Source organism: Phragmites australis, chromosome 18 (assembly GCF_958298935.1).
Source record: "Phragmites australis chromosome 18, lpPhrAust1.1, whole genome shotgun sequence".
Classification (NCBI taxonomy): Eukaryota; Viridiplantae; Streptophyta; class Magnoliopsida; order Poales; family Poaceae; genus Phragmites; species Phragmites australis.
The window spans coordinates 26,990,109-27,002,069 of record NC_084938.1 but is presented as its reverse complement, the minus strand read 5'-3'; the positions used below and the strand labels follow the sequence as shown (position 1 = coordinate 27,002,069).

General features: G+C 42.9%; 1 protein-coding gene across 1 annotated transcript; it reads left to right on the top strand.

Annotated features, from left to right (window-relative positions):
- Positions 1–5,300: 5,300 nt before the first annotated feature.
- LOC133898445 (bidirectional sugar transporter SWEET11-like) lies at positions 5,301–8,139 on the top strand. Its single transcript, XM_062339142.1, has 5 exons — positions 5,301–5,692; positions 6,592–6,628; positions 6,729–7,101; positions 7,192–7,311; positions 7,404–8,139. The coding sequence occupies exons 1-5, from the start codon at positions 5,641–5,643 to the stop codon at positions 7,767–7,769; spliced, it is 948 nt and encodes a 315-aa protein (XP_062195126.1). The 5' UTR covers positions 5,301–5,640; the 3' UTR covers positions 7,770–8,139.
- Positions 8,140–11,961: the final 3,822 nt, after the last annotated feature.

Sequence of the window (11,961 nt, the reverse complement as noted above, 5' to 3'; positions counted from 1 at the left end):
TTCGAGTCCGATGCATCTACTTGTGACGGGATATTGTCTCGTCTGCCCCGCAGCACTATTTCCATCTAGGGATAGATGAGAGTTCTCAGTTTGGATGATGACCTCCTTTGTCAAGTCGATCACCGAGTTCATCCAATCCTTATCATCTAGGGTAACCAAATATGTTGTGAGATGATGCATGAGGACCTCTTGTAGAAGAAGGATCCTCTTAGCGATTGCAGATTTAAATGATCAGCCCCTTGTTGATGGTTGGGAGACAGTAAGATCGGGGCTCCGTTAAGGACCGAGAGAGGTGGTCCCATCTAGAGCTGACCATTGCCCACACCCGGGACCGAGGGACCCTGTTTGTTTGTAGGATCATCGTTATGATTACCCAGATTGTTACACTCGTCTCCGATAGCAAAAACTTCTCGAGGGTAACCTCCACTGGAGGAAGTATCCAAAGCCATCATGGAAGTTTCATCGGATTGCTCCAAGTTAGTGTCTTGACAATCTATATTATCAAAAGCTACGGGGATTGATCCTGACTTATTGTGAATTGGACATTCATAATTGCTTAGTAGCTGAGTGGTTTGAAATCGATGCCGTAATATTTGGTGCATTGATACATGAATCGACTTACCTCGTCACTTGAATCATCGCCGCCAGAAAGTTTGTCAAAATTCATCTGATCGATCACCGGCTCGCAAGGAAGAGGGGTAAAGTTGTCGTAGAACACATCATCCGAAAAACTGGTTCTCGGTGAAGGCCTAGGTAACGTTGATGGCATGTTGTGTGTAGATTCTTCAACGCATATTGCCATGATCCCTACGGACGGTGCCAACTGTCAACAATTTGTGAACTGTCGATCTAACGAACTTGTTGAAGAAATAAGGGATGATTTGAGTAGACAAATTGTAGGAGAACACAGGGAAGTTTTATATAGGTTCATGTCTCTCTGAGGATAATAACTCTACGTCATATTTATCTTGTATTGATCTAAGTCTGTTACAATAGGGTATGTGGCTAGGCTAGATGGGTCTAAATATAGCCGGCGACTTCCTTGCTTGGTTTCGGATGTCTTCTGATTTGTCGACAGGTTTGAGCGATTTCTTTGGCTTGTGTTCGACTTGTCTAGCTTCCTCCTCCGCAGGGTCCTCAGGCTCTATATATATAGTGGGCGGCGTACGTTCTCTAGAGTCTTTGTTTCTGTTTTTAAAGATAAACTTCTCTATTTACAGGATACCTTAGGTTTATATATGTAGTTTCTTTTCATCCAGGGATCTCATCCTTAGAGATAGAGATATACATCAAAAATTAAAAAAAACTTAGAGTGCCCGAATATGGTAATTATCCAGTAATTATCGTGGACACTTTTAGCCCTCTTTAAAACACAGAGAGTGAGACTATATCTTAGATCCTGTAAAAAATCTTGTGAAATTTCTACGTGTTCCAAACAGTCCTTTAACCAGCTAGTACAAACTAGTTAGGAATATGGAATGGAACAGTTCCTGAAATTTATGGGTGCCTGAATCATATTAACTAGGGAAAAATATAATAAACTTTCAACAAATACGAATGAACTTGAGGAACTACATAGAGTTGTTTTAATAAGAGTAATGTGGCTTCTTTCTTAAAAAACAAGGGTATAATTGATGGGGCTACAGACTAAACACCAATCACCACAACCTTATGTTTTGCTATTAAGTTGTTTTGTGCACATGTGGCACCCTGAACAACCAGAACACTATCGGATTTTCAAGATAGTTTCCTTTTTTTTATTTTTCTTAGAGTTATTTGACTTTTCATGTATATAGCAGTTTGGTGAGGTAAGAACTCCGAAATCTACCAAAACAAATGCAAGCTAATCCCTTCGATGGTACTATAGTTCTATTTGTTTTAGCTATGAATTGTGAAAAATAACTTGTAAATTGTAAAAAGCTAGAATATATAATATGCAGAAGTGGATGGAAGGTGAATTGTTAGATTGTTATAATCTACAATCTGAAACAAACATGTTGGATTATAAAAGCTGTATTATACAATCTAGCTCTTAGATTATAACAATCCAGTAATTCGCCTTCTAACAGCTACTACATATTGACAATCTGCAATCTACAAGCTGAAATAAATATACCCTTAGGGCAAGTACATTGGTGTCATCTTATATACCACATCATGCATTGACATTGATCTTGAGACGATTTAACAGACAACCCTTATAATGAGTTGTTTATTCAGCTGTCTCATAGTAATTCCATAATTCCTTAATTTTTGTACGAAACAAATAAATATTATGAATTGCATAGCAATAACAACTCGTATAATGGTATGAAAGTAATAACTAATCCTAAATTTTTACATATGAGACCATCGATTCGCGAAACAATGGTTATTTCTCTCACCCCCTCTCTCTCCTCTATATCATCTAAAATCCTACGTGATATTGAATGAGAAGATCTATGAGATACCTGACGTGTACCGATGTACTTGTCCTTAGTGATACAACAACATGTGACAAAATCCTTTCCTTTAAGATTCATTTTTTTTAAGAAAAAATCGACGATGATATAACTATTTAGACAAATAATTGGCTAGGGATTTCAATGAAAGCCTCATTGCTTCTACTTCTGTCTAGCTTTGATGTTTCGATGAATAGGCCAAAATCACTACTACAAAACTATATATCGGTGCCAGTTAAAAAACAGTTTCACTGCTGGTTTTTTAATTGGCACTCTTTACTTGACACTGATAGTCAGTGACTATCAGTATCGGTCTAGAACTAGCACTGAAAATTCTTTTCAATACCGATTCATGCCTTTAACCGGTACTGATATGTGTTCCCGAGCCAAAAAAAAATAAATGAGCTGGCTCAAGAGAGCCGGCTCAGCTACCGCTCTTGCCGTCGCCACCATCATCCTCATGCTGCTGCCACAGCTATTGTGCTCAAATCAACTCATCTTATCCATACAAACATATCTCATAATCAAATCGAATCATCTCACATAGTCTCCAGAACTCAACATCTAACATAATCAAGCACCTTAGTTCTACAAGACGAACGCTAATTGGCAAGAACTCAACAACCTCTAACGAATTTGCCCCTCCGGTCGGTTGTGTGCACACCAAACGGTGGCACCGTTCTCTAGATAGCGGCCGGCCGCGCGGCTCCCCCCTAACTGCACCGCCCAGATATGGTGGTTCCACTGACAGAGGGCAACGATGAGCCATGCAGACGTGTAGATCCAGCAATTGGCCGGTGGTGGCGCTGCAGACTGTCCTTCAGTGGCACCTGTCGTCTAGTGATGCCCTTACGGGACAACGCTCCTTCGGGGCACGAGGCCAGTGGTGCCCACAGCTCTTCTCCCTGTGTCGCCTTTGTCGGCCGACCACACTTCTCAAAGGTGGACGATGTCATCTTGTAGAACTAAGGAGGCCGAAGGGGAGGCCGGTGGAGGCAGGAGGGGAGGAGGCCAGAGGGGAGGTCGGACGAGAGATGGGGGTGAGGACTTGAGGAGTGAGGTTGCAAGGGTGAGATACCGAGAGGATAAGGACACATCTGAATCGTGACTGAGGTGAACGAACGCCAGTGCGAGCCAAAAATCCATTGCATAAAAATTTCAGGTCCGATCATAGTATCAGTGCTAGTTCGTAATACTAACCGACACTAATACTAGTTATCAGTGTCGGTTTTTATCTGAATGGAGGAGTTAATACTTGGTATTGCTACCAACCAACACTGATACCTTATCAATATTGATTTTGACTAAACCGTCACTAATAAGACGACAATTATGACTAGTTCTGTAATAGTGAATCTTGACATGTTGGTATTACTAATAAAAGAGATCTTGACATGTTGGTATTAATAATAAAAGAAATCTTAACACAAGAAATTAATGCGACAAAAAAGTTAGAGGCTCCGTCCTTTTTCTCCTAGAAAACAATTGTCTCTTCTTTTGAAATGTGAAAAGGGCTAAATCAAATAAAATATCTTCCTTTGTATATTCTTTCCACGGGAGTGCATGGTACACAGGCGTTTATCCCGTAAAAATGCACCAAATATGAAAAATAGGAGGGTGAAAGCTTTCAGACAAAGTTCCAACAAATAGAAGAGAGAGAGAGAGAGGAGGGGTGTTATAAATCTTCACAAAATTTCAAGAGCAAGCTCGAAAAACAAAATTAAAGATAAGTCCATTCTGCAAGCCTGAATTATTGTATTTTATTAGAACTAAAATATGAAAAATTTATTTTCTTTAATGATAGTGTGTACCGAGAAATTAGATCCAAAACATATATAAAATCAACTCAAAAGGACATCGCATCAATACTTGTTATGTTTGACAGTTTGAGATGGTTGTTGTTGCACTCCAGTAATATCGAAGATAGCAGATGCACCCGTGCTCGCTCCTTGAATCCTCAGCCTGATTTCATCTAGGCCAGCGGATTGTACACATTGGCTGGCATATCAAGGGACAAGGGTGTATATAGAAACATCCAAAATTTTATGCATTTTTTAATATATCAATTATATAAAACACGAGTTTGTTCTTACGTCACCTCTTCCCTCCACTCTCCTTCCATTTAATAAAAATCTCTAAAATTTAAATAATTTATCCACTTTTATTATCCACTCTCGTACTCTACTTTTCTCGTCTCGTTACCGAGTACAGATATATACTTGCTTTACTAATAAAAATAACTAAACAAATTAGGAGAAAAATTTGCATATAATCTCATACTCCTATTTTGGATTCCATCTGAAATCAATCTACGGTATCGTTCCTAACGTATTCATTTAGCGGCGCTCTTGTGGTGCATCCACATATCTGTACATTGAGTTTATAATTGATGTTATCGCGTCTAATATTTGTGTTTTGTTGTAACATATGGACACTTAGCTAGTGTCTCCATGCCTTCTCCAACTCGATTTTTTATAAACATGTTAGTTCGGTTCTACATTTCGTTACATTAAGCACTACATATTTTACTACGGTTCTACATGTTTCTACAAATAAACCGCACAAATAAAGCCGCGATAACCCTTTCTACTTCTGAGGCAAGTGAAAATAAAACCAACACTTAACTCATTTTCACATGTTTCAAATGCAAGAAATGCTAATTGGGTGGAGTGTCCTCTAACCTTTCACACGCATAACCACATCTAATCTGAGTGGAGAGGGACAAATGTATAGCTAGCATGCACAAATTATTTCTCACCAATGTAAAAGAAATATCGACCACAAAGAAAGTGCAGACTAGATACACCCTTTGTATGACCCTGATCTGCTGGTGCATGCATGCACACCGCAATGTGCAGTGGTTGATGAATTATACGGCTGGGATCGAGTGTGTACCGAACCGTTGAGCACCCAGCACCAGCCCCAGCCCCAAAGGGGTAGGGCTCCGGCTATATATTCCTGCGCCCATCCCCAGGGCCAAACCACACATGCAGTTGTAGTAGCAGCAGACGCACCTTGTATAGCTCCTCTTGTGGCTCAGGGAGTCAGGGAGGGAAGTAGGGAAGGGGTCTTGGCTTTCTTCTCTCTGACGAAGAGAAGATCAGCAGATATCTCTTGAGCTCTAGCTAGCCCGTCTAGTTAGTCTCTCTCTCCTCTTCCTCTCCTTTCCACTGACACTTTCGTCAACTAACTATCAGCGATGGCGTTCTTGTCCATGGCTCACCCGGCGATCACCCTCTCCGGCGTTGCAGGTAAAGATTCATGCATGCCGGCCGGCCATGACCGGCGATCATGCATGCAAGTGCACAGCTCTAATCCATGCATCGATATGATCCTTCTCGTGCATGTGGCTTTTTTCTTTCTAGTTATATACTTTCTTGTGGAATTTTTCACATCACCTTTTGTGCATGGTTTTTCTTCTAATATCGTACGTTCTGTACGTCCTTCTAGATTGCACCGACAAGACGACGTACGAGATTTCTATTTTACCTTTTCCTCCTCATTTCGTTGCTGATATGTTAGTCTTTCTTTTCGTTTGTGCCATTGCACTGTAGTCATGCATTTCTGTTGTCATGCATGCAGCTCACACATGACAACAGACAGTCTTGTTGATTCATCAATACCTTTCATCTTTTGTTGTTGTACTACTCCATCTTCTTTAACTTTCTGTCCCCATTGATCTACTTTTTTCTTGTTTAGCAGTGATCACTGCACAGGTCAGACACCTTCTCTTTCTAGCTAGATCGAACACACACGCATGCATGCATCGCCTAGCCACTATTCAACTGAAGAAGGATAGGAGCGCATTTAATCATGGATTAAAATTGCCAACAGCTCACCATGCACTCTCTCAGAATCAGTACTATATATGCTCGATCTCCTTCTTGAAATGGCGATTGGTTGAGCAGTGAAGAAGGCGTGTGGCTGCAAACTTTTCCATGTTGCACCAGTAAATAGATGAAATCACAATAAAATACATCGCACCCAAAACTACCTCTCATTACCTACCAATCAGTTCCAGCCGTACTCTCTTACATACATACCGTTTTCTTCTAATTGGACACATTTCGAGTGCATTTGTGAATTAAGAATATATATATACTGAAAAATGTCACTGATAAGTGTTTGTTGCTGATCTTCCTTTCTGCAGGAAACATCATATCCTTCCTGGTGTTCCTCGCACCAGTGTAAGTTTTCTCTTCACTATCCCCATCGATCGTTTCAGCTGACTTCATTTACATGTGAAGTTTGACTGACCGATGGATGCATGCATGTACGGCGGTGCAGCACGACGTTCCTGCAGGTGTACCGCAAGAAGTCGACGGGTGGGTTCAGCTCCGTGCCGTACGTGGTGGCGCTCTTCAGCTCGGTGCTCTGGATCTTCTACGCGCTCGTCAAGACCAACTCCAGGCCACTGCTCACCATCAACGCCTTCGGCTGCGGCGTCGAGGCCGCCTACATCGCCTTCTACCTCGTCTACGCGCCCCGGAGGGCCAGGGTCAGGACCATCGCCTACTTCCTGCTGATGGACGTGGCGGCCTTCGCGCTCATCGTGCTCGTCACACTCAAAGTCGTTGCCCAGCCCTACCGGGTCAAGTTCCTCGGCAGCGTCTGCCTCGCCTTCTCCATGGCCGTCTTCGTGGCGCCTCTCAGCATCATCGTAAGCTTATATACATCATCTATCATTTCAGCCGACCTTGTGATAAGATTTGTTTTGGCTAATCAACTGGAACGATCCATGGATGTGCAGTTCAAGGTGATCAAGACGAAGAGCGTGGAGTTCATGCCCATCAGCCTGTCCTTCTGCCTCACCCTGAGCGCCGTCGCCTGGTTCTGCTACGGACTCTTCACCAAGGACCCCTACGTCATGGTATGCACCAATCATTAACTTGAGCTTCACAAGCACATGATGAGACATGCACGACACGGCTCTGATCTAACCATGCATGCATTGTTCTGCAGTACCCGAACGTCGGCGGCTTCTTCTTCAGCTGCATCCAGATGGGGCTCTACTTCTGGTACCGCAAGCCTAGGAACGTGAACGCCGTGCTGCCGACGACGACCGATGGCGCCGCCCCGTCCGTGGGTGGGCAGGTGATCGAGCTTCCCCCGCACACCGTCGCCATCCTGTCGGTGAGCGGCTCGAGCCCCATCCCCATCCTCGGCGTGCACAAGATCGAGGTGGTGGACCAGCTCCCGGTGGACTCCACGGCCGTCGACAAGGACCAGCAGCACAAGGCCGCCGCCGCCGCCGCTGAGACCTGCAGGCTGGCGGCGAACGCCGAGGGCAACAAGCTGGAGGTCATCGAGATCGTCGCCGCCGTGTGACCGCGTGCCGATGGACAATGGACAAGCAGCAAGAGTGGCCGCGCACTCTTGCAAGCATCATCAATATGGGTGTGTCGTTAAGTTAGTTGGTCTTTAATTGGTTAATTATTGGATTATGTCGTGTGATTAGTTGCCGTTAAGCTGCTGCTTGTGTGCGTCTTACGTAGTTTCGTTGGCACGAAATTTCATCTATACCACCAATAAGGCGAGCTAGCTAGCTACTATGCATGTGTGCGTGTGCTCTAGACCTCTAGTACACCTTGCAGTCTTATGGTCCTTCGCTGTGTGTAACGCAGTATCAATGCATGATGGGGAGATAAGATTGTAACAGAGGACAGAGCATCTATCTTAACATATTGTTTTGTGTGAACACCCCGGCCTGTCTCTTAAATTTGTGTCAACATAGTTTCTCATGTCCTGAACAAATTGACTAAAGATCAAAGCTTTTTAAACAAATAAAAAAAACTACTAAAGATCAGCAGTAGCAATAGGGATATATCAATCTTGTTTTATATTTTTTTCTCCGGCAAAAAGACTGAAATTCACAAAATTTTACCGAAATTTCGGTTATTTTTCATCCTCGGCTCTGCCATCGAAATTCACAAAAAAATTGCCGAAATTTTAATGCCTGATGAACAACAAGTGGTAGCTAGAGAGCAAAATGACCAGTTGGAACTTCATCTATTCATTGAGATAATCAGTTCAAACTCGGTGCTCATAAACACTGGATATGTCAAATGTGAGTGGCTATATGTAAGGCTACGTACCAACCAGCTCAGGACGTGCACTGCCACGGGCTCATGGCAAGGGAGAGCCAACGCACTGGCCCCGGCCCCCCTGCCGCGCTCAATTGCTGCCGCACAAGCAACGGCGGCATGATGGCGTATGTCGCCTATCGTTTCTTTCTTCCGCTGTGCCCATGCTGCTGCGTGCTGACTGTAACATGATCCGGCACAGCACCCACGGCTGCCTTTGCGTCAAGAATCTTGGCGTCGTCGCTTGATAAAAATCGTTTGGCTGTGCTTTTCCGTCCTGCCGAGAGATGAAAAGCGCACAGCACAGCCAGGTTTGAGATCATTCCCAGTGCGCTGCTGTGCCCAGATCATAGTGCCTGCTCTCAGTTTACGGCGTCGCGGCAGTGGATGGATCGAGTGGACGAGTCGGCACGGTCAGCCACTCTGCCGCCGCCCGCTCTGTGCTCGTACGGCGCCTCGCGCATGCGAACGGCCAGGCGGAGGACCGGCGGCGTGGGACTTGGGAGAAACAACAGCGGCTGAATCTTCGCACATCGCAAGCATTCTTCTCATCGGTCACTGCCGATCTGGGCTCAGCACTCTGTCTCCAAACAGATGACGACCAAGCTAAGTGATCATGGAGACTGAGAGAATCAGCGGGACTTAATCTTCTCAGAACAACTGGAGGCACACTTTCGCATGGACAACTCAAGCTTTTCGTTACCACTCGACAACGACCGCCAGTAAGTGTGAGAAATTACCTGCTACCTTATCTCGAACAATGGCTGGGAGAGAGAAAGAGAGAATTGCGAACAATGGCAAAAATCATCATATTTCCAGAGTAAGTACATGATCAGTAGGTATTCAGATAGAACGATTAAACAGGGAGAGAAGGAACATAAAGAATCAGATGGTGTTCACATGGCTGACCATCAACAAAGTAGTATATGCAACCCATAACCCAACATATTTCTCGTCACCAAGAATCTAGAAAAACAGCTACATTTCTCCATGCTTCCAGGATTGCCTTGAGAATAGAAAACAAGGTTTTTCTTATGACCATCATCCTCACAAATGGTAGAGATTTAGCATACATTAATCTCCTATTTTACCACAGAGTACAACTTGTTATGTTACAAGACTTTTCAATGGTCTGTCACAATCCATAGTGTATGAATCGTGGTTTTCGTTCTGTTAGAAGGTCAGACAGATAAGTCTTGCACAGAAAAACTCATGAGGTCTCTGATCAGTGAACAGATGTGTGGAGGTGAGAACTTTTGCTTCCTCTTCAGCATTTGCCCCTCGTGTGCTTCAGCATGAGGTTGCAGATGGAGTTAAGCAAATCATACATATACTGACCGCAGATCATGTGGCCTCGTGTTTCTTGAAATACCACTCCACCGTAGTCAGTCAGCGATGAAGATGAAACTTCCTGATCACGAGACTTGGAGATTACACAGCAAAGACCTTGAATGGCATCGTGAATCTCAGGTCAATGGACATCATTTTGTGTAATGCACTTCTGCGCGACAGCAATAGCCATGGAGAGCACATCAGCAGAAACACAGCCATGCAACCTTGGATCAAGTAGTTCCTGAAAGTTCTTTTGATCATTTAACTTGCCTCTTGCCTGCAAAGGTGGTATTTCTGAAATGGTCATCTGGGGAGAAGTGAGGAGATAGGGTACTTTCTATAAAGTGTAGTAGTCACAACCAGGCGCAGCACATCTCCAAGCCGATGATAAAACGAACATTATATGGTACCAAACAACTCTCTCAGGTATTATCCATCTTGGGACAGGTAACAGATAAATCACATATATATCGACATGTCCATCAATTTATATATCTCCATTAGTTCCAGAAAAGATTTTTCGACTTTAGACCATCCATCGATTTGTACTTCCAAACACGTTCAAATGAGCCACTACTCCAAACCTTGCTCTTTAATACCATAATGGCTCCAAAAATTGCCTTTCAATGCCATGAGGGAAAAGTCGACTAGTTAGGTACAGGGGAAAATAATAGAAGAGGAAAAGAAAACTAAAGCTGAATATATTGCTGGAAACAAGGAGCATACCCAGTAAGCTAGATTATGTTCCTCATCTTGTCTAGTACTATCAATGGCTTTACTTCCAGTAATCATCTCCAAGAGCACAACCCCAAAACTATAGATATCTGACCGAACTGATACTGATGAGCACAAATTACACTCTGGTGCAATATATCCAGGTGCCCCTTCATTGCAGATGCTTTTGCAAAAAGCTCATCACCAGCTGGGGCAATTTTAGCGGTCCCAAAATCAGAAACCTTTGGCGGAAATTCCTTGTCCAATAAAATATTGGTTGATTGAATGTCCCTGTGAATGATTGGTGGATTGACTCTAAGATGGAGTTGCTCCAGACCCCTAGCTGCACCAAGGGCAATATTCATTCTTGCATTCCAATCCAAGTCTATTTTCTCATTTGTTACAGTTCAGCTCAGTTAATAACAAAAACTGGAGACTTAAAAACTTACTGCATAATAAATCCAGGGCTAAAGAATAGCATGAGTCTACTGGATAACATCTGCATGTAGAATAAATTATTTCTTCAGAAGTTATACAGATTAAAATGAACCAAAGAATAGTTCCCCACACAGTCACCAGCTAGGATGCCCCTATACACGTATGGGTACACTGATATGGGGATACGGGAGTTTTGAAAAACAAGTATACACCGATATATATAAATTAAAAATAAGAATGCAGCAATTATAGAGAATGATATGAATGATTTCTCATACCAACAAATCGAGTTCAGGTTCAAATAGATAATCCTAGTATACTACTAGTCTACTACTAGACTACAAGTTCAAACAGTGCACTACATCATACATGATACAAGCCACAAAGCATGCGATGGCCGGCGGCTCATTCAAATCGGTGCTATTATATTTTAGGGTTGCATTGAGATGGGTAAATGGTTTGAAAAACTAGGCTCTTGAGATGGTGGGCTTCAATTTGAGGGTTATGGGCTGCGAAGTATTGGAGGAGTATTGGGATTATTTTTATTTATTTTTTAAGTTGTATTTTTTTATACTTTCCTGATATCGTATCGGAGACATATCGGCGTGTATCGGTATCGGATACGTATCGCAATATGGGTATCGCACTTCGGAGAAGAATCGGGGTAAGCTAGATCACCAGTGCATTGATATGACAGAGATGCAGTTCCTTTGCCTTTTCTTCTGATATACTACATCCACGGGTTCACACAACACATAACAAGAATGGGATTGTGGTTTTATTCATGGAGCTAAATAAACAAAATTCCCTTTTGAAGGCACCTGGATTATACTGAGCCAATAGAGACCAGCAGTATAGGTGCAATTTGCAATATATAGAGCAAAAAAGTCCAGATGATGAAAATCAAATCGTTCAAAATTGTGAATCTTTATAGTTGTATATTGCCAACGTAT

Bases quoted from the DNA above. Each gene is read 5' to 3' on its own strand.
- LOC133898445 (XM_062339142.1), top strand. From the start codon at position 5,641: ATGGCGTTCTTGTCCATGGCTCACCCGGCGATCACCCTCTCCGGCGTT. The intron at 6,629-6,728 runs GTAAGTTTTCTC...ACGGCGGTGCAG, and splicing joins CTGGTGTTCCTCGCACCAGT to CACGACGTTCCTGCAGGTGT. The intron at 7,102-7,191 runs GTAAGCTTATAT...ATGGATGTGCAG, and splicing joins TGGCGCCTCTCAGCATCATC to TTCAAGGTGATCAAGACGAA.